The sequence below is a fragment of the Carassius auratus genome, unplaced genomic scaffold, assembly GCF_003368295.1.
Source record: "Carassius auratus strain Wakin unplaced genomic scaffold, ASM336829v1 scaf_tig00214251, whole genome shotgun sequence".
Taxonomy (NCBI): Eukaryota; Metazoa; Chordata; class Actinopteri; order Cypriniformes; family Cyprinidae; genus Carassius; species Carassius auratus.
In genome coordinates, this window is record NW_020527579.1 from 108,309 (window position 1) to 132,062 (window position 23,754).

General features: G+C 38.1%; 1 protein-coding gene and 1 long non-coding RNA gene across 3 annotated transcripts in view; one reads left to right on the forward strand and one right to left on the reverse strand.

Annotated features, from left to right (window-relative positions):
- Positions 1–4,595: 4,595 nt before the first annotated feature.
- Positions 4,596–7,009, reverse strand: mc1r (melanocortin 1 receptor). 2 transcript variants are annotated; one of them, XM_026257189.1, is made up of 3 exons: positions 6,760–7,009; positions 6,597–6,668; positions 4,596–6,477 (listed from the first exon to the last, which is right to left on the reverse strand). In XM_026257189.1, exon 3 carries the CDS (start codon positions 6,404–6,406, stop codon positions 5,441–5,443), a length of 966 nt encoding a protein of 321 aa, XP_026112974.1. In that variant the 5' UTR covers positions 6,407–6,477; positions 6,597–6,668; positions 6,760–7,009; the 3' UTR covers positions 4,596–5,440. The 2 variants fall into 2 exon arrangements, with proteins under 2 accessions (XP_026112974.1, XP_026112973.1); XM_026257188.1 differs by having other exon boundaries at positions 6,597–7,009.
- LOC113091616 (uncharacterized) overlaps positions 5,646–23,754 on the forward strand; it is a 36,313-nt gene continuing 18,204 nt past the window's right edge. The window contains exons 1-2 of the long non-coding RNA XR_003287411.1: positions 5,646–5,776; positions 13,573–13,645. This is a non-coding gene — a long non-coding RNA (uncharacterized LOC113091616). The remainder of the gene's footprint in view (positions 5,777–13,572; positions 13,646–23,754) is intronic.

Here is a 23,754-nt window from a genome sequence, read left to right on the forward strand (position 1 = left end):
ACATTCTACCACAATTTTTATTTTGTCTGATCTTTTTTCCACATGTGCAGTGTCATTCACCACTGCACAGATAAATGCCACAAAATCAGTTTTGTTCAAGTTAATGCTGTCTGTCGAGTAATTTTTTAACAAGTTTAGCTGTTTCATTGACATTTTCAACTGAGAAGTTTGTGCCTGTTCTCTTCGGATTTGTTTCTGCTACTTTTCACTCTACGAGCCACTTCTGCATATGTTAAATTCTGCATTGCAGCATTTCATCTCAGTTCCTTCCTGACACTTCCCATACTCATGCTATTCTCCACATTTTACATACCACATTTTCCCTTTGCAAACAGCAGCAGTATGCCCTATGTGTTGGCAATTATAACAACGTAAATGAGGGGGAACAGATTTCCGTACCACATAACTGATGAAACCTAGCTTCACCTTTACTGGTAAATTGCTGTCTTCAAAGTGTATCAACACAGAGAGACTATAAAAAATTGTTTTATTATCTTTCCATATCATCAGTCTTCTGACAGAAGCAACTTTGCCTCCAATTAAGTTTCCTTTTACTTCCTCCATAGTTACATTCAAGGGCACTCCTGAAATAACCCTACCTACTGATACCTACTTCAGCACAGTTTATGTTCCCACCAGCCAGTTTTCATTTTTAGTATTTTTGCTCTCTGAATTTCATCCATACACTTGATCTAAACTCTTCCATTATTTCAGACATGCTGCCCCTTTCACTGATCCTATTTCTTTTTCTATCGCTTTTGATAGAACAGGATGCATATACTGTTTTGCTTGCTTGACAAATATGATCATGACTTTTATGTCTTTTTCATCATTACTTGATATCACCCTTTGCCCGGTCTCCCTCGTTTTACTTGAACACAATTGTTCACATTCAAACTCATCACCCATGTTATTTCTTTTTTTCTTCAATTTTATTATATCGTACTTCATTGAATTCCATTTCTGGATTATCATCATCCGAAGAATCATCCATTATGTCTACCTACTCGAGTCCAAAAACTGTTCCTATTTTGTCCTTTTAGAATCTGTTGATTCTAGCACCAATGTTGTTTTCGTCAACGAAAACCTCACATTGGTTGCTGCCAGAAACACATCCCCAAGAGCCCAACTCATATACCTGACTCACACTCTTGGTCTTCTTCAATACTGGTTCTTCTTGACACTGACAAGGAGCAGTTGGTAGGTCCAATCAACTAGACTAGGACAGGGAGGAGCACTGAAAATAGGACAAAACATACAAGAAATACAGCTCCCAGAGGGCCACTGGCAGCATATCAAGAGAGACACATACCATAATAATAAAACGCCAATTCAGACGTCCTGGGATCATGTTGTCATTTTCATTTGAAATTTTAACTTTCAATATAATACATATTCCAGTGCATGTGGCAAAGAGGTTTGCACACTTGAATTAAGGAAAGGGGGTTGTACTAGAAATGCAAAATGAAATGCAAAGGAAAATTCTTTTTACAGTAAACAGGTTGTGTGTGATCACAAAACAACTTCATGGAAACAGTGTAACATGTAATTTTACCCAGACATGTGCATTTTATATATATTTACTTTGACATGCATTTATTTGTAACGCTAAAAATGTTACATATTTCTACATCACAGTATAACAACATTTGTGTATATGAATTTCCTAAATGCACTAAAATTAGAAAAGTGTTTTGATTGGTAATAGTCAAACAGGGTTTTGTGGTCCCATACTGACATCATAAACAAATTTGTTTTCAGTTTCACATTTTTATTTTTATTTTTGGTTTCAATAAATAATTATTTAAAAAATAAAAATAAATAAATAAAGGAAAATGAAGTTGTGCATTTAAGGTTGTCTGACAGGGTAGATCCTTCAGCTACATTTATAAGAGTTCATCTAAGAAAAGTGAGCAAACTGGCTTAGCTAAATCTAATTGTACCCCCACCCCCGGTATGCAGTACAAAGTAAATAAAAAAAGGATTTAATGTACATCCTTGATCTAATTAGGCACTTTCATTAAAGCATTCCATAGCCAATGGAGTCATATGACTCTGATCAGACAGTTTATCACTGGATAAGTCAGCTAAATAAGCTACAGACTAAGAAGATGTTTAGCGATGTCAAGGCAGTTATGAACCACTGAACTGTTAACTTATTTAATATTAGCAAATAAAGATTTCTTAAAAGTAAGCAAAAAAATAAAGTTTTCTTAAAGTTTGCATTTGTAAATACTAAAATGTCAAGGTGTGTGTAATAGGTGAATGTGATTTCACTAAGTACATGTTCCTGGATCAACATCCTTGCTGATCCTGGAACAACATTCCAATCAACCAATCAGAATCGAGGGAAAAGTTTTCAAGAAATGTCAGTTTTAGGCTTATCGGGGTTTGATGCTTGTACACCCTTGTTATTCACCTATCATTTCTCTCTGATTTTAGGAATAAATTGTGGGTAAGGTTAGGTTTAGGGGTAGGGATTGGATTTAGTCTGTATTTTTGGACAGTAATGTTGATCCAGGATCAACAAAAGATGTGAAATTTAATTGTAGTTCAAAAAGATGAAGATATCCATAATGTAGGAAAAATCTACAACAAATAAATCTGCTCAATGGCGATAGCTTAACTTCAGTCTTAGTGAAGACAAGAACTGACTATTAACAAAGGAAAATGAACACTATGCACACACAAGATTGTAATGAACTAAACTAGAAACAAGTGAGCATAATCAAAAACCATAGAAACTAAGGGAAACTGGAAATAAGCTCAGCAAATGTGAAAATTAATTCACTTTTTTTATGAGTCTCTGAAACATAAACAGTAAATACATTAAATTCTAATATATACTACAGCCTACTAACTCCACACCTGTTAACTCCTGTTAACCATTACCATCAGGTGAGTATCACTCACAGAGTACACTAACGGGAGCTCCAGGGAAAGGGAAAACACAAACTCTGCTCCAGAACACTAAAAACACCATGGCAGAGCTGGTAGAGGAGAGTATGGTGGAGCTGGTGGAAGGTGAGACCACGGTGAAGCCAGAAGCCTAAGTGGATCCATAGATAGTACCAGGGTGAGTAGAGCCCGAGGATAAGAGGACAAGATTGAGCCGGTGGGACTAAGGACAACAGAACAGCTCGAAGAACGGAGCACCCAGTTAGAAACAGATCAACAGACCATGACGGAACAGGAAGCATGAGAAAATCCAGATGATTGACAATGGTAAAATCAATGGATTGAAGACCAGTCCACAAATGCAAAAGCTTAACATAACTTAGTCAAGATAAGAACTGACCATGAATAAAAGGAACAATAAATACACACACAAGATAATGATACATTAAAAAGGTTTTAATAATTTAACCATTTTTAAATTGTTGAAGGTTTTTTGTTGTGTTTATTTTTTACATGCATTTAACAAAAAAACAAAGGCAACACACAGCTGGTGTTCTACAAGATTTTACAGGCTAAATAATTTCATGCATGACCAATAAAAAGATCACTTTGTAACCAGACTGAGAAGGCTATTTTTATAACACATTAAGCTGTTTTGAATCTGTGATTTAATAAGCCCTGGCTGGATAAATAAAGTCCCCTTTGTTTCTTTGTTTAGTAGGTTTGGTCTTAGAAGTTTTAGATTTTAATTCACAGTCCTGCAACTCATTAAGTGTTTCCTTATGTCTTGCATGTCTGTTAAATATAATGTTTTTCTTACTTATGTGAAAATTGTTTATCTGTTTTGATATCCCACATAGTAGTTCATTAATATTAACATACTCCAAGTAAAGCCAAATTTCTCCAAGGAGTTTGGGAATCTCATTAATATTATAAAAAATATATTTTAGAAACTTTTACAAAATTTTAGGAAGAGAATGACTACATGCCCTGTTAATAAAGCAAAGCTTTGTAAATAACAGTCTAAAACAGGGTCAGTAAGCACCAGTGGAATGCAAGCAACAGTCAAAAACAAACCTCAAAACAACTGCATTTCTCTCACATTTCCCTTGTCTGAAACACTTTCTGTCAAAGTAACAACACAGTAGTTGAGTAATCCCACACAGAAAACCATAAACTGCTTAATGTGGTTAAGAGTTAAATGTACTGTGGCTTTGAAAAACCATTCCATGATAAACTAAACTAGAAAAGTAAAAATAAAAATAAAATAAAATAAAATAAATCATTTGTATTTTATTTTATTTTTTTAAAGAAAATAGTTGTTGGATTCTGTGTACGTTAAATAAGAGAACCATGTGTTTTCCATGAGAGAAAGAAGATTTAATGGCTTAACTAAATGTCATGTGGCCCTGATAGCTGGCATCATTCAGAATCAATTCTCTTGCCCACAGCCACAACTCAAACATGTGTAAAAGCTTGTGATAAGCATCAATAACACCAAACAGGAAAACACGTAAAGACAGAACATAATAAATTAAAAAGTTAGTATGATAATAGGTAATATTTTATTTTTATCTTTTATATATATATATATATGAAATGACGTGACGTGTATATATATATATATATATATATATATATATATATATATATATATATATATATATATATATATATATATATATAAATTGCAGCGTTGGGAACATTATAAAATACAGACTTTTTTTTATATACGTATATATATTTCAAAACTGAAATATAACCCCTGAAAAATGAATGTACTACTGAATGAGCACTATTTCCTCTAAACGTTCTTATTTTCAGCACTAAATATTCATGTTTTTCCTCAAAAGATTTAAACCTTAGGCAAAACAAATGGTTTAAATCAGTCAAACAGAGTTGTTAACCCAAAATTGTTAGACCCCCACCCACACCATTTATGAATTACGTTTCATTATGAAAAGTTAATTTTATTCCTTTTTTAATGCAAACATGAAATGAACAAGGAAAGACTGTAAAACTACAATTATTTTTAAGATGTGCGTGGATGAAACTTGATGAAAATTTAAGGCATCAAATATGAACTGACTGATGGGGTGGGATTAGAGTACTAGACAATGGTGTGTGGATTAATTCCATATTATATAGAATACCAGTGTTTCATTGAACAGAAAACTTCATGGCTGTTTTATCTCTCTCAGCAATTAATTGTAAATGCTTCAAATTAAACTTTTACTTTTTAACTACAGGCACTTGTACATGTCATATATTGTGCCATAATATTTATCCCATCAAGCATAATTTGTGTAAATCAAAAATCAAATGGTTCAATTGATTTATTTCATAGAAAAATCAGTCACAAGTGTTTTGTGTCTAAAAGTTAATAAAATTCATCTCTCTCAGTCAGCAGTATCTCAGTGTTTTTAGAGAGTCAAAGGTTATTTTCGCTATTTGCTAAGAATGCGACTGAATAATATTGGACAATAACATAAACATCAACGCAGATGCTCCTTAAGTAATTACTTACTCTAGAAGTAATTACTCACATTGCAAAGAGCCACGAGCAAAAAATCATTTCTTTTAGCGTCTTGCGCAGCTCCTGACTTCGATACGCGTAAATGAGAGGGTCTATAAGCGAGTTGCATATGATAAGAATTAGAAACAGGTTGAAATGACTGAAATAACACTTGCAGTAAGGATTTGTGGGACAGATGAGGATGAGGATGAGGTGGAGAAAAAAAGGACCCCAGCAGATGACGAAAACCCCGAGCAGGATAGTTAGAGTGATGGCTCCCTTCATGCTAGTGGCTTGTCGGCGACTCTTATGGAGAGCCATGATGCGTCTGGAGTGGACGTGCGCCAGGATGAACATGTGCAGGTACAGAACCGCCGTGAACACCAACGTCAAGCCAAAAAACGTGACGAGACAGGCGATGACCGCGTTGTCAGTGTGATAAACGATAAATAAAGAGCTCGAGGTGATGCTGGTGAGCCACACCACCGCGATGATGGCCACGGCGCGTTGTGTGGTCATGATGCTATGGTACCGAAGCGCGTAAAAGATGGTGATATAGCGGTCCGCCGCAATAGTGCACAGGAACGACAAAGAGGAAACGACGGAACTGCATATCATAATGTCAATAACATTGTCTAAGTGTTGTAACATCTTTGCCGTGACAAGCAGCAGTCCATGCTCCGTCAATAACATGAAGAGTGTCTCTACCACATTACTGACGCTCACCAGCATGTCTGACACCGCCAGACAGCAGATGAAATAATACATTGGCGAATGGAGATTCCTGTTCTTGATGATGGCCGCCACTACCAAGATGTTTTCCACCAGACTGACCAAGCCGAGCATTAGAAACAACTCCTGAGGGATCATGATTTGGGCGATCCCAGTGGCATTCATTTCGCCAAGCGTGGCGTTCAAAGTTATGTTATTGTCAATATTATATATGTAGTCCATGTGTTTCATGCTGAAGTAATGGCGCGACGAGTCGTTCATGCTCCTTCAGTCAGTGCCCGTTTTCATTAAGTTATTTTCCGTCTGTTAGATGTTCTTTTCCTTCAGCACACCTTTGACATTAAAACAGAGACCGTTCCGGTCGTGATGAACAATTCTAGCAATTCTCCAAAATGTTAGAGATTATGAACGAAACGAATACAGTTTTAAGAAACGAACAAAGCAGTTTTACCTTGCACTCTTTACAGGGCACCTCCGCAGACTTGGCATTTGATGGCTTCCTTGTCAAAATCAAATTATTGTTCTGACCATTAAGAGATATAAAAGTTTTCTGCTTAACATTTTCTAATCATTTAGATTATATCGCAATTGCGTTTTCAAGATTTAAAACTCACCAATGTAGTAGCCTAATATTAAAAGTATGCGAGACAGAGGGGGAAGGGGGGACGCAAGGTGGTCCTCAGGGAAGTCAACAGTGTCAAATTAATATTAATAATCATAAAACAGGAGCGCCTTTTAATGAATCCCTGTCGTGTGCTCTGATCGCAATGATGAGGATGATTATCTCTTTTTCCTCTGTCTCATAATCTTTTCTGTCATCCAGAGGCGTACTGTAGCGAATCAGCCCCAGGCCCATATGCAAAAAAAAAAAAAAAAAAAAATGTGTACGCCCTGAACCCCCCTCCCCGTCATGGGCTCCATCTCGTTTAACCTAGACCCTATTATTATTATTATTATTTTTTTCTTAAGTAAATAACGTTACAAGCTGTTTTATTTACCGTAGACTAAAGGCTAATGCTTGGAAATTATTAAAGTTTCCAAGTCCATTCATTATTTGCAGCATGCAAGCCACTCAATAATCACAGTTTTGTGCTGTTTTAAGTGCAACAAGTAGTTTTAAGAGGTTTTCAAGAGGTTGTGAACCACTGACGTCTTTTACACGTCTCGTCACTGTTGTGAAAAGACGTCAAAGCAAAACTTGCAGAATAAAAAAAAATTGTATACAAAGTAAATATATTTACTTTATCTTGTTTAAATAAATTATAATCACAAATTGTCCAGTGTGGTTAAGTGATTGCAAAGCCACACTGCTACTTAGTCATTATTTCAACCTGTTTTATGTATTCGTTGTTATTATTTTTATGGAATCTATGCACATGTAAAACAGATATATATCCGGTCACAATTTATGTCTGAGTTGGATGTAATTGCTGAAACTGTGCTGCCAAGGTGTAGAAACAAAACATAGTAATATATTTCGTTATATTACGAAATCCAGCTATAGGATAGATTATCTAGTGAGATAGGGTTGACGCGTTCTTTTTCTGCTCGGAACATTGAACAAGCACGAGGAGAGGAGGGAGTTGTATCTATTATATGTTTTATTATATAAAATCTACTGTTGGGTAAGTACATTTTGTATTATTTGATTAACGTGTTTGAGTTTTACTTTTTTGACACGAAGGAACCGCCCACATTGTCAACTGAAATTCACTAAGTAGGCTAAAATTAGCTAACATTAGAATGCTAAAAGTTACTTTGAATTTAAACATGGTATACCAGAGTATAAAGTATGTTTAATGATACAGTCAATGTTATTTCTGTAACTTATTAATGTAGCCTTTTGAGAGTTTATTTCAGAAAATAAATTATCTGAAAGAGAATGAAATGTTTAGCTGGATTTGAACATGTATAAAACATACATGTTCAAATCCAGCTAAACATTTCATTCAAGTTACTGCTTCAAAAATATTTTGTAATTTTATAATTGCTAAACATGTCCTCTGAGTACCAAAGTAAGTGAAGATAATGAAAGAGGAAGGGTTGATGCCTTAATCAGTCCCTCCAGAAAAACGCAGATTTTTTTTGTGATTGTTGCGGGCAAAAATCCTTGCTTTTGCGGCACGTTTTCTTTAAAAAATGCGATGGAATATGCGGGATATTTTTGCAATTTTATGCGATGAAATTGCGTGAACTTGCAAAAACTGCGGTTTGATGAAAAAGAGGAAAAAAGTTGATTCCCCCTACACCTTTTTCTCACTAGGCTACTACCTTAATGTAAAGAGTAATTTCTTATTACTTCCTATGATAAGCGAGCATACTAAATAACAGAATATTTAAGTTGCAATCTCTTACTGCAACGTAAATTATTTTACACACTACTAATATAAATACAACTGTAAGTTTGTGTTACTGTTCTGTAACATAAAAGTGCAATCTAACAACTGTAAAGTTTGTAAAGCATCAACTTCTGAATAAAACTACAACAGTGTTAGTAGCCTAGTGAGAAGGGGGTGTTTGGGGAATCACCTTTTTTTCTCTATTTCATCAAACCGCAGTTTTTCGCAAGTTCTCGCAATATAATTTGGCTCCACTGTCATGTAACAAATCGGGAAACTGCTTTGCGCGTTCTTTTGCGCTTATTTTTGTTAGCAAATTAGAATGATTTGCGTGCTTCAAGTTTCACCCTGGTTTCACCGCGGGGTTTGCAGATGATGTTCACGTCACGTAGTTACGTCACTTCATAAGGTTCCCATGGCAATAGGGGGAAAATGGCGCTTTACTTGTGTGAAGTAAACGCAACATTTTTCAACTTTCTGCTAATATATATGTGAGTTTTTTGCAACGAAAATACAAGGATTTGAAATCATGCTAGCCCCACATATTTTGCTTTCTGAAATCGGCAATTTATGCGGCAAAAGAGCGGCGTATTTGAAAAAATGCGACCCCGCATAAATATGCGGCCTTTGGCTGATTGTGCATTAAATCAGGCGTCGCATAATCGCGTTTTTCTGGAGGGACTGCTTAGTGGAACATGATACATCAAACCTGTTGATAACAAGTTGAACTGCGTAAGTTCTGACATAAAAAATATGTATATATGTATTTGTGTGTGTGTATATCCATCTATCTTTCTATAGCATTATTTCAGTGTAAGCTATGAATACATTCATTACTTGTCACCAAAACCTATGGATGAGGATATAGTTCATAGCACTAGTTACACGATAGATGAGTAGTTGTGAAAGTGTATGTTTTAACATTGCATGCAATTCCTACACTGCACAGTACTGTTAATTGTGATTTATTAGTCACGGGTGGGGAAGTCATGGCCTAGTGGTTAGTGAGTTTGACTTTTATCCCTAGGGTTGTGGGTTAGAGTCTCAGGTTGGCAGTACCACAACTGAGGTGCCCTTGAGCAAGGCAACAAACCCCCAACTGTTCCCCGGGCACCGCAACATAATTGATGCCCACTGCTCCAGGTGTGTGTTCACAGTGTCACGTCAAGTCACCTTTATTTATATAACGCTTTAAACAAAATACATTGCGTTAAAGCAACTGAACAACATTCATTAGGAAAATTGTGTGTCAATAATGCAAAATGACAGTTAAAGGCAGTTCATCACTGAATTCAGTGATGTCATCTCTGTGCATTTATTTGCAATCAAGTCAACGATATCACTGTGGATGAAGTGTCCCCAACTAAGCAAGCCAGAGGCGACAGCGGAAAGGAACCGAAACTCCATCAGTGACAGAATGGAGAAAAAAACCTTGGGAGAAACCAGGCTCAGTTGGGGGGCCAGTTCTGCTCTTACCAGACGAAACCAGTAGTTAAATTCCAGGCTGCAGCAAAGTCAGATTGTGCAGAAGAATCATCTGTTTCCTGTGGTCTTGTCCTGGTGGTCATCTGAGACAGGGGCTCTAGTTGTCCTGGTCTCTGCTGTCTTTCAGGGATGTAGAGGTCCTTTCTAGGTGCTGATCCACCATCTGGTCTGGATACGTACTGGATCCGGGTGACTGCAGTGACCCTCTGATCTGGATACAGACTGGATCTGGTGGCTACGGTGACCTCGGAATAAGAGAGAAACAGACTAATATTAGCGTAGATTCCATTCTTCTAATGATGTAGCAAGTACATCGGGTGGAATGGGAAGTGTTCCCGGTTCCGTTTTACCTAATTAATGCAGCCTAAAAATCCTTAAACGGATTTGGATATTAAAAGCATATTAGTATGTTATGTGTAAGCCAGGTTAAAGAGATGGGTCTTTAATCTAGATTTAAACTGCAAGAGTGTGTCTGCCTCCCGAACAATGTTAGGTAGGTTATTCCAGAGATTAGGCGCCAAATAGGAAAAGGATCTGCCGCCCACAGTTGATTTTGATATTCTAGGTACAGTATTGTTCAAAATAATAGCAGTACAATGTGACTAACCAGAATAATCAAGGTTTTTAGTATATTTTTTATTGCTACGTGGCAAACAAGTTACCAGTAGGTTCAGTAGATTGTCAGAAAACAAACAAGACCCAGCATTCATGATATGCACGCTCTTAAGGCTGTGCAATTGGGCAATTAGTTGAAAGGGGTGTGTTCAAAAAAATAGCAGTGTCTACCTTTGACTGTACAAACTCAAAACTATTTTGTACAAACATTTTTTTTTCTGGGATTTAGCAATCCTGTGAATCACTAAACTAATATTTAGTTGTATGACCACTGCTTGACATCTGTGTGGCATGGAGTCAACCAACTTGTGGCACCTCTCAGCTGTTATTCCACTCCATGATTCTTTAACAACATTCCACAATTCATTCACATTTCTTGGTTTTGCTTCAGAAACAGCATTTTTGATATCACCCCACAAGTTCTCAATTGGATTAAGGTCTGGAGATTGGGCTGGCCACTCCATAACATTAATTTTGTTGGTTTGGAACCAAGACTTTGCCCATTTACTAGTGTGTTTTGGGTCATTGTCAACCATTTCAAGGGCATGTCCTCTTCAGCATAGGGCAACATGACCTCTTCAAGTATTTTAACATATGCAAACTGATCCATGATCCCTGGTATGCGATAAATAGGCCCAACACCATAGTAGGAGAAACATGCCCATATCATGATGCTTGCACCTCCATGCTTCACTGCCTTCACTGTGTACTGTGGCTTGAATTCAGAGTTTGGGGGTCGTCTCACAAACTGCCTGTGGCCCTTGGACCCAAAAAGAACAATTTTACTCTCATCAGTCCACAAAATGTTCCTCCATTTCTCTTTAGGCCAGTTGATGTGTTCTTTGGCAAATTTTAACCTCTTCTGCACATGCCTTTTTTTTAACAGAGGGACTTTGCGGGGGATTCTTGAAAATAGATTAGCTTCACACAGACGTCTTCTAACTGTCACAGTACTTACAGGTAACTCCAGACTGTCTTTGATCATCCTGGAGGTGATCATTGGCTGAGCCTTTGCCATTCTGGTTATTCTTCTATCCATTTTGATGGTTGTCTTCCGTTTTCTTCCATGTCTCTCTGGTTTTGCTCTCCATTTTAAGGCATTGGAGATCATTTTAGCTGAACAGCCTATCATTTTTTGCACCTCTTTATAGGTTTTCCCCTCTCTAATCAACTTTTTAATCAAAGTACGCTGTTCTTCTGAACAATGTCTTGAACGACCCATTTTCCTCAGCTTTCAAATGCATGTTCAACAAGTGTTGGCTTCATCCTTAAATAGGGGCCACCTGATTCACACCTGTTTCTTCACAAAATTGATGACCTCAGTGACTGAATGCCACACTGCTATTTTTTTGAACACACCCCTTTCAACTAATTCAACTAATTGCCCAATTGCACAGCCTTAAGAGCGTGCATATCATGAATGCTGGGTCTCATTTGTTTTCTGAGAATCTACTGAACCTACTGGTAACTTGTTTGCCACGTAGCAATAAAAAAATATACGAAAAACCTTGATTATTCTGGTTAGTCACATTGTACTGCTATTATTTTGAACAATACTGTATATTCAATTGTATCTCTAATAGTATTGATTTTAGAAGTAAAGTAGTTCATAAAGTCATTACTTACTGTGATGTTGGGAAATGTCAACACTTGTTGAGGCTTTATTTTTCATTAATTTAGCCACTGTATTGAATAAATACCTGGGATTATGTTTGTTTTCTTCTAAAAGAGAAGAAAAGTAATCGGATCTAGCAGTTTTTAATGCTTTTCTGTAGGATAGGTTACTTTCCCGCCAATCAATATGAAATAGCTCTAGTTTTGTTTTCCTCCAGCTGCTCTCCATTTTTCGGGCTGCTCTCTTTAGGGTGCGAGTATGCTCATTATAGCATGGTGTCATACTGGTTTCCTTAACCTTCCTTAAGCGTAAAGGAGCAACTGTATTTAAAGTTCTAGAAAAGAGAGAGTCCATAGTTTCTGTTACATCATCAAGTTGTTCTGAGGTTTTGGATATGCCAAGGAATTTGGATACATCAGGAAGATAACTTAAAAAACAGTCTTTTGTGGTAGAAGTAATGGTTCTTCCATACTTGTAACAAGAAGTAGAATTTACAATTTTGGCTATATGAAGTTTGCACAAAACTAAATAAAGATCTGAGATATGATCACTTGGCTGCGTAATTTCAACACTATCAACATCAATTCCATGTGACAGTATTAAATCTAGAGTATGATTTTGACAATGAGTAGATCCTGAAAGTGTGTGTGTGTGTGTGTGTTCACTGCTGTGTGTGTGCACTTTGGATGGGTTAAATGCTGAGCACGAATTCTGAGTATGGGTCACATCACTGTCACTTATTGACCTTATTTAGTTATTTTTCTAAGGTGAAGAAATCCCACATTTCTTTCACAGAATGATGTCAAATGCTTTAATAGTGAAGTTCAGTATGAGGGGTGGTGGCCAGCTTGAAAAGAAGCCATTTAAAGCCACACCTTTATATGATGTAATTCAAGGTAATTTGGGGAATATACCAATCTAAAAAAAATCTCTTGTTCCTTGTATATTGATGTAGTTTTGTTTGGTACACTTTATCTATTCAGGGGCCAACACAGCTCACCTGTCTATCAGAAATGTCCTGTTCACTTTCTCACAGTCACACACCTAGTTAAGGGTCTTTTTCACAGTTACACACCTAGTTAAGGGTTTTTCTCACAGTTATACACCTAGTTAAGGGTCTTTCTCAAGGGCACCACAGTGGTATTGAAGAGGGAGGGGACAAATGCTGTTTTCCCTAAATGATCGAACACCCATTTAAAGCATAACAGCTTTTATACATATAAAATTTCTAATGTTTCATTCATGATTCAGCTTGTTCCATGTTTTTTTTATTTAGCTGTAGACCATAACAAATTTTGAAAATAAATTCATGTAATTTACCTCAAATTTTTCATTTTATTTATTTTAAAAATAAATATTTTCTCTTCCCTCAGATGCTGTGAAGAGGTGGAGACTCTGAAATGGATGCAGCAGTGGCAGAACACCTGAAGCTTGCTCCAGGAAGAGGTAGGGGTGATGGATACCAAAAATGAACCAAACAACTGTAATGTGTTTAAGGGATAGTTCACCCAAAAATTTAAATTGTCATTTTCTCACCCTCATGTTTCAAACCTGTATACCTTTCTATGTTCTGCTGAACACAAAGATATTTGGAGAAATGTTTGTAACCAAGCAGATCTCGCCGCCTTAACTATCATATTCATTTTTTTTCTCTATAATGGTATATATACTCTCACCTAAATGATTATTAGGAACACCTGTTCAATTTCTAATTAATGCAATTATCTAATTAACCAGTCACATGGCAGTTGCTTCAATACAACAGCAGAAGACCCCACCAGGTACCACTCATCTCCACTACAAATAGGAAAAAGGCTACAGTTTGCATGAGCTCACCAAAATTGGACAGTTGAAGACTGAAAAAATGTTGCCTGGTCTGATGAGTCTCGACTTCTGATGAGACATTCAGATGGTAGAGTCAGAATTTGGCGTAAACAGAATGAGAACATGGATCCATCATGCCTTGTTATCACTGTGCAGGCTGGTGGTGGTGATGACAATGAGTTCACTGTACTAAAATGGCCCCCACAGTCACCAGATCTCAACCCAATAGAGCATCTTTGGGATGTGTTGGAACAGGAGCTTCGTGCCCTAGATGTGCATTCCCACAAATCTCCATCAACTGCAAGATGCTATCCTATCAATGTGGGCCAACATTTCTAAAGAATGCTTTCAGCACCTTGTTTTATCAGTGCCACGTAGAATTAAAGCAGTTCTGAAGGCAAAAGGGGGTAAATACAGTATTAGCATGGTGTTCCTAATAATCCTTTAGGTGAGTGTATACACACTTAAATTATGCAGCAACACATTTAAACATCCAGAAGATGACACATTTAGACGTGCAGAAGATGACACATTTAGACATCCAGGGACGCGCAGAAAACACGTGGAATTCACAGCCAGATGACGTCAAAGACGTCGGTTCAATTTTCATTTTGATACTATATTTTAACCATGATGAGAGATGTCGGCTGAGTTTTCAATGGTCAATAGACGTCCGAATGTTTGCCGGGATATGAATCAATGATAATTTCCTCTTTAATATTTGGAGCACAAAATAAACATGTACATTTGAATACATGTTGTAACAGATATGCAGGTCATCGATTCATGGGTTAAATTCAGATGAAACCCTGTTTGCACTAAAATGCCTGGCCTGGCGCCAGCCTGGCTGGACTTAAATTAATTTACGATACCCGTGCAAGCCTCAAAGGAGAAATGAAAACCCCCAACCAAATTCCTGAAGACAAAGGAAACCTTTCGTAGAAGTTCCTTACTTTCATCATTTTATTAATAATATGTATTTTGAATATGTTTTGTGTGTACCATGGTTAACCCTTGTTATGCGAGGATCATAATTTTTCTAGCGTATAAATTGGGATTGTTTCTCCTCACCAACTTTCTCAAAGAGAGCCATGTGCTGCAACCCCCCCACTCTTGCAGCTCGTAAAAATTTTATGACCACACAGGACAACAGGGCAGGAGAGAAGCCAAATCACTGGTTTCTTTTCCCAATGCATTTCTAAACCATTACCTTTTTGTTTTATGTTTTCTAAATGTATTACGTATTTCTTTTTGGTACATTAGATGTTTCCCATATAAATTGGGACTATCTGCAATTTATTAGCGTGTGTTATGTTGTGTTATCTTTAAATGTGTGTATTTCTGCATTTGAATGTAACTTCGTGTTTCTATCAGTTATATACATGTACTGTTTGGTGTTCTTGTAATCGTCATGCTTTGACAGACCCATTTATCTAGAGCAAAGTAATGAAAAATTTATTTAATCTGGAATTACGAACTTTCTAGAATATCCCTGATGAAATCGGACAAGCCCTAAATCATCAGGGGGTTGGCTCCACAGAGACAAAGGAACCTTTCCCTCCGCTTCAGATCGCGGACGTTCATTGGCTGTTCACGCGAAAAGAGGCATGAACCATTTCAAGCTATAAGAATTGACCGGACAAGATCCGCCCTCTCTTCTCTTCTTCTCGTTCTTCGTTCTCGGACACGCTGCTCTCCTGTGCGACCAACGTCACTCCCGCGAGGCCCATGGCCTCGAGCCGCGCTCATTTCGCCGTCCCCCTCAGCACAGGGACTGAGGAAAGGAAAGACATTTTCATGGCTCCTTTGGAAGCTTTCGTTTTTGTTGTTTGTTTTCTTTTCTTTACAGTATTGTTCAAAATAATAGCAGTACAATGTGACTAACCAGAATAATCAAGGTTTTTAGTATATTTTTTATTGCTACGTGGCAAACAAGTTACCAGTAGGTTCAGTAGATTGTCAGAAAACAAACAAGACCCAGCATTCATGATATGCACGCTCTTAAGGCTGTGCAATTGGGCAATTAGTTGAAAGGGGTGTGTTCAAAAAAATAGCAGTGTCTACCTTTGACTGTACAAACTCAAAACTATTTTGTACAAACATTTTTTTTTCTGGGATTTAGCAATCCTGTGAATCACTAAACTAATATTTAGTTGTATGACCACTGCTTGACATCTGTGTGGCATGGAGTCAACCAACTTGTGGCACCTCTCAGCTGTTATTCCACTCCATGATTCTTTAACAACATTCCACAATTCATTCACATTTCTTGGTTTTGCTTCAGAAACAGCATTTTTGATATCACCCCACAAGTTCTCAATTGGATTAAGGTCTGGAGATTGGGCTGGCCACTCCATAACATTAATTTTGTTGGTTTGGAACCAAGACTTTGCCCATTTACTAGTGTGTTTTGGGTCATTGTCAACCATTTCAAGGGCATGTCCTCTTCAGCATAGGGCAACATGACCTCTTCAAGTATTTTAACATATGCAAACTGATCCATGATCCCTGGTATGCGATAAATAGGCCCAACACCATAGTAGGAGAAACATGCCCATATCATGATGCTTGCACCTCCATGCTTCACTGCCTTCACTGTGTACTGTGGCTTGAATTCAGAGTTTGGGGGTCGTCTCACAAACTGCCTGTGGCCCTTGGACCCAAAAAGAACAATTTTACTCTCATCAGTCCACAAAATGTTCCTCCATTTCTCTTTAGGCCAGTTGATGTGTTCTTTGGCAAATTTTAACCTCTTCTGCACATGCCTTTTTTTTAACAGAGGGACTTTGCGGGGGATTCTTGAAAATAGATTAGCTTCACACAGACGTCTTCTAACTGTCACAGTACTTACAGGTAACTCCAGACTGTCTTTGATCATCCTGGAGGTGATCATTGGCTGAGCCTTTGCCATTCTGGTTATTCTTCTATCCATTTTGATGGTTGTCTTCCGTTTTCTTCCATGTCTCTCTGGTTTTGCTCTCCATTTTAAGGCATTGGAGATCATTTTAGCTGAACAGCCTATCATTTTTTGCACCTCTTTATAGGTTTTCCCCTCTCTAATCAACTTTTTAATCAAAGTACGCTGTTCTTCTGAACAATGTCTTGAACGACCCATTTTCCTCAGCTTTCAAATGCATGTTCAACAAGTGTTGGCTTCATCCTTAAATAGGGGCCACCTGATTCACACCTGTTTCTTCACAAAATTGATGACCTCAGTGACTGAATGCCACACTGCTATTTTTTTGAACACACCCCTTTCAACTAATTCAACTAATTGCCCAATTGCACAGCCTTAAGAGCGTGCATATCATGAATGCTGGGTCTCATTTGTTTTCTGAGAATCTACTGAACCTACTGGTAACTTGTTTGCCACGTAGCAATAAAAAAATATACGAAAAACCTTGATTATTCTGGTTAGTCACATTGTACTGCTATTATTTTGAACAATACTGTACTAAGTTTATTCAACTATTCGCCTCTCCACACAAGGGTGACGAATTCTGGAACATTTTTTGTTGAACCTTTCAAACACCGCGCGAAGACAAAACAAAGGCCCGCTCCCGCTGCTCCTCGCTCACACCAAGATCCAGCGCAGCTTGCACGCGCGCAGTTTTCAAAAGGACCAGCACACAAAGCGTCACAAAAAGACCACGCTCACGCACGATGGGCCATGCAAGTATCACTTTTCTATGGAGATTTAAATGCTGCTTTAAAGTGTTGCTGTGATCTGATTGTTGTTGGCTTCCAACAAGGTTACTGACTGATTTTCATACCTGAGCTCATTCTGTGATCTCTCTCGCTTTCTCCATTTTCTCTCTCTCTCGCTCGCTCGCTCGCTCTCTTTCTCTCTCTCTCTCTCTCTCTCTCTCTCTCTCGCTCTCTTATTTGGATTCCGTTATGTCTTGTATAAAGGTGACTGTCTGTATTGTCATACGCATATTTACTCTGTGTGATTTGTAGTTTCCATGTATTATTAGTCAATTATTAAAAAAACATATATCCATGATTGGCTTGGACTCCACCCCACTCACATTACGAGTCACTGAAAGGTCTGATCTTTAGCTACAAGTTTAAATTTAGATACTAAATTTATCATAAGGATAGGATAATGTTTTCATGGCCAGAGAATATTTTTCCTTGAATTATAAGAAGTGATAACTTTATTGAAAATGGATAGGTCAATCTGGTTTGCTGGACAAACCACTGTTTGATTTGCAGTAATTTACAGTAAGAGATATCACAATAATTGATATGAAGAATGGAGTATTGACATATTAATGAGTAAGTTATAGTGCCCTGAAATTAGTTATTGGTATAGACAATTGAGCTATTTTTCATAATCAATAAAATTTAATGTAACTGTCATCTGAGATATATATTAATCATATTCCTGATTAATTATTCAAATTCCCTATATATCATTTGAGTTAATTACTATGTAAAGCTCGTTGTTACAATGTTGAAAATAAACCTGAAGAATTTAATACAAACGAATACCTCATGAAACCAGAGTTTGTTTGTTTTTTTAAGTCAAAAGAAGGACAGATGACTTTTGATTTTTTTGAGGGGTAGGCCTCTAAGTGGAATTTTCACATTAACTTCACGCAATATAACATTATTTTATTATCGTAATTTTGACTTTATTCTTAGAATATTATGACGTTAATCTTATATATTTAGTTATTTTGCAAAAATTAATTTGACGAACGTGACTTTGCTGTCTCCTCATTGGACTGCCTTAAGAGAGAAATGCACCTTTACAGATTACATAATGAAATATGTTTTGTATTTTAAAATAGTAAAGCATTCTATAGATAAATTCATCATGTCGGCTAAGCGCTCCTGCTCAAGACCAAGAGGACAGAAAGTGCATTTTGTTTGTTTTCCTTTCTTTACAAATGCACAAGGTTTTGTATCTTGTGCATCTTTTGCATCAACATGGATATTAAAATCACCAACTATTAAAACTTTATCTGCAGCCAGAACTAACTCTGATGTAAAATCACCAAATTCTTTAATAAAGTCTGTATGATGCCCTGGTGGACTGTATACATTAGCCAGTACAAACATCACAGGGGATTTATCATTAACATTTGTTTCTCTGGATAATGTTAATTGAAGCACCATTACTTCAAACGAGTTATACTTGAAGCCTGCCCTATGAGAAATCCTGAAGACGTTGTTATAACTTGAAGCAATACCTCCCCCTTGCCTTTTAGACACGGCTCATGTTTATAACAGTGATCTTGGGGGGTGGACTCATTTAAAACAATGTAATAATCAGGTTTTAGCCAGGTTTCTGTCAAACAGTGCACATCTAGATTATGATCAGTGATCATATTCTTTACAAAAAGGGTTTTTGTAGAAAGGGATCTGATTTTCAATAAGCCAAGCTTTATCATTTGTTTATCCATATTGCATTTGTTTTTTATTTGCTGAACCTCAATTAAATTGTTAATTTTAACTTGGTTTGGACAATTTTTGTATTTTCTAGTTCGGGGAACAGACTCAGTCTCTATAGTGTGATATCTAGGTGAAAGAGTCTCTATGTGCTGGGAATTAACTGACCTCTGTGACGTGAGGCAGCTAGCAGACGGTCGGTTTAGCCAGTCTGTCTGCTTGTATGAGCTGACCTCCAGGCTTTGAGTGCAACAGACAAGACGTGATGAGCCTCTGGAAGATCAGCTGTGAAGTGATGTGACTCTGGATGATCTGTTGTGATGTAACAAGACTGTGGAAGTTCAGCTGAGACGTGATGAGACTCTGGAAGTTCAGCTGAGAAGTAATGAGACTCTGGAAAATCAACCATGCCCTGACTGGACTCAGGAAGATCGACTGTTACTTGACTTGACTTGTGAAGATCAGCGGTGACATGAATTGACTCAGGATTGGCAGCCCTGACATGACGGGACTGTGGAAAGTTAGCTGAGAAGTGACGAGACTCTGGAATGTCAGTGAAGATGTGACTTGACTTAGGAATACCAACTTTGACTTGACTTGACTCATGAAGATCAGCTGTGACACTGTGGCTGCCATTTTGCAGTTGCGCTCTGCTGTTGCCTCCGTTTTGTGCTCATGCTCTATTGTGGCTGCCAATACATGAGTGGGTGTGGTGTTACGTTCTTCCCCCGCTAAACCCACAGTAAATGAAGTGCACACAACAACATCGTTCTCCAGTGATCGTGGGCCTTGTCTAAAGGCAAACAAAATTATTCCTGTGTCCTGGCCAATGTTCCTCAGAAAAAACACTGAATCCTTGTGTGGCAGAGTTTTCTGCAATGGGGCTGACGAGTTGTGAGACATGCGGATCCATGTGCAAGCTTTTATTACACAGAGACATATACAGGCATGGGTCAAACACTGGCAAACAGGTATACAGAAGGCAAAACAAAGAATATTCCTAGGGCAAGCATGGGTCAAAATCCTGACTATGAAAACTAGAAACTGAAACAAGACTATGAAAATTAGAAACCAAAACAAGTTTATGAAAACAAACACGGAATGGCTTGGTATCACAACTATCACTAGGAGAGGGATATGTGCAGAACAATACTTGGCAGTGTGTGAGAGGAAGTCCAATGCTTATGAAGCATGTCTGATAATTGTGCTGTGTGTGTGTGATTGGTCTCGGGTGCATGGTGTGATTTTTATCAGGTGAATGTGACTGGTGCAGTGGAGCATAGGAAATGTAGTCCAAGGTGTACTGTCTAGTATTAAAGTCTGTTTTGTGGATGAAGACCTCTGGTGGTGAATAAATGGAAGTTCACTGACCGGATCTTGACACCTGTCTTTGTGAGGTAATACAGACAGGCCCCTCCCAAGATAGTTTGATTGACAGTAGTGTTTCATCACCAATTTGACTGACATCTTACCCTGAGTGAGCTGTCATCAGTCCACCATTGTTTCGATGACAGACTAGATGTAGACAAGAATGTCTCCTAACCGACTGAGATTTTTTGTTGTTGGCTGTAATAATGAACACAGCAGTCATCATTTACTCCAGGCATCTGAACCACTGAAGATGCAGTGGATTAAGTCGAGTAAAGTCAGGTCACCTTTATTTATATAGCTTTAAATATAGCTTTAAACAAAATACATTGCGTCGAAGCAACTGAACAACATTCATTAAGAAAACAGTGTGGCAATAATGCAAAATTATAGTTAAAGTCAGTTCATCATTGAATTCAGTGATGTCATCTCTGTTCAGTTTAAATAGTGTCTGTGCATTTATTTGCAATCAAGTCAATGATATCGCTGTAGATGAAGTGACCCCAACTAAGCAAGCCAGAGGCGACAGCGGCAAGGAACCGAAACTCCATCGGTAACAGAATGGAGAAAGAAACCTTGGGAGAAACCAGGCTCAGTTGGGGGGCCAGTTCTCCTCTGATCAGACAAAACAAGTAGTTCAATTCCAGGCTGCAGCAAAGTCAGATTGTGCAGAAGAATCATCTGTTTCCTGTGGTCTTGTCCTGATGGTCCTCTGAGACAAGGTCTTTACAAGAGATCTGTATCTGGGGCTCTAGTTTTCCTAATCTCCGATGTCTTTCAGGGATGTAGAGGTCCTTTCTAGGTGCTGATCCACCATCTGATCTGGATACGTACTGGATCAGGGTGACTGCAGTGACCCTCTGATCTGGATCCAGACTGGATCTGGTGGCTACGGTGACCTCGGAATAAGTATATCGGGTTTACCTAATTAATGCAGCCTAAAAATCCTTTAACGGATTTGGATATTAAAAGCATATTAGTATGTTATGTGTAAGCCAGGTTAAAGAGATGGGTCTTTAATTTAGATTTAAACTGCAAGAGTGTGTCTGCCTCCCAAACAATGTTAGGTAGGTTATTCCAGAGTTTAGGCGCCAAATAGGAAAAGGATCTGCCGCCCGCAGTTGATTTTGATATTACATTTGCTTCTGAAGGGAATGTGTCCCCAATCTACCTAAATGTGTCCATCTTTGCACAAATCATTTGTGGTCCAGCTTCACCTACATAAAAAGTGATTATAAGGTTTTTAATGAATCTTTGCAAATCACATTTCCTAATTGTGTGCTAATTAGCAAGTTTCACAATGAATGCAGCTAAAGTCAACAGTCTTTCTGAGACCGGCTTGGAAGACAAAGACGGGGTCAGCGGAGCTCATTTATATTTAAAGGAAAATGCTACAATATGGCTTGCTCTGAAAATGTCTTGGTTACGCATGTAACCCTCGTTCCCTGAAGGAGGGAATGGAGACGTTCCGAATGGGATCTTGCCCGAGAGCCCAATCACCTTCGAGTGGTTTCTCTACTTCCTGTTGGCCTTCTGTAGCTAATCGTAGCTCCGTGTAGCTGTTTATTTTAATTGTATTTTTCTCTAGAATCTTTATCTTACTATCACTCTCTGTTTTTTTTTTAAAGTGATAAATATCACACCATATTTGTGATACTATCGATCAATCTTATCAGATTAATTTTGATCGTTCACTTTTATTTTATATCCGTGAGTGCAGGACAACTGCAAAACGTTAGCACTTGTTAGCTTGTCATTAGCATTTTCATTCAAACCTATCGCTGCTTTCTTTTCTCCTCTCCTCTCTCTCACTCCAGTTTTTCACAAGTTCATCAAACAACCGCAGTAAGAATATTTCATCAAGCACGGTGAGTAATTGCTTCTCCTGCTATTATTATTTGCACCTCTTGCCACATGTACAGTTTATCTATTACTGTCGCAGATGAGGGATTCACATGTGATAAATGCAGGGAAATAGTTAGGCTGACAGAGAAGATTTCAGAATTAGTGACACGCATCCAAACTTTAATTGAGGACAGTAAGAATGTTAGGGCTCTAGATACAGCTTTGGATGTGTCTAGCTCAGGGATTCGTGTACATTGTCCGGTTTCGGCAGAGCCCCTGCAGCAGGGTGACAGTGAGGCAGCGTAGTCGTGGGTCAAAACACCGCTCTTCTGTTCCGATCAAAACATTAAACAGGTTCTCCCCACTCAGTGATGCACCCACTGCGAAACCTGATGAAAGTGCTCTAGTTATTGGTGATTCTATTGTATGGAACGTGAATATAGAGACACCAGCCACCATAGTCAAATGTTTACCGGGAGCCAGAGTGCCTGACATCTTGGTAAATATAAAAGTGCTGGCTAATGCTAAACGTAAATACAGTAAGATTATAATTCATGCTGGCGCTAATGATGTTCGACTTCGCCAGTCGGAGATCACTAAAAATAACATTAAAGAGGTGTGTGAACTTACAAGCACGATGTCAGACACTTTAATATGCTCTGGTCCCCTCCCTGCTTACCGTGGAGACGAGATGCATAGCAGATTGTCATCACTCAATGGCTGGATGTCCATGTGGTGCCCACAGAATAACATAGGTTTCATAGACAATTGGACGAGCTTTTGGGGCAGACCTGACCTGTTGAAAAGAGATGGTCTTCATCCCTCCTGGGGTGGCGCCACTCTTCTCTCTAGAAATATGGCAAATAGTCTTAGTGTTTATACTTGACTAACTGGGGCCCAGGTCAGGAAGCAGACAGACTGGCTAAACCGACCGTCTGCTAGCTGCCTCCCGTCACAGAGGTCAGTTAATTCTCACCACATAGAGACTCTTTCACCTAGATATCACACTATAGAGACTGTGTCTGTTCCCCAAACTAGAAAATACAAAAAAACGTCCAAACCAAGTTAAGATTAACAATTTAATTGAGGTTCAACAAGTAAAAAACAGAAGCAATATG

What these genes read in the sequence shown, in the direction of transcription:
- mc1r (XM_026257189.1), bottom strand. Translation starts at nt 6,406, where the DNA reads ATGAACGACTCGTCGCGCCATTACTTCAGCATGAAACACATGGACTAC.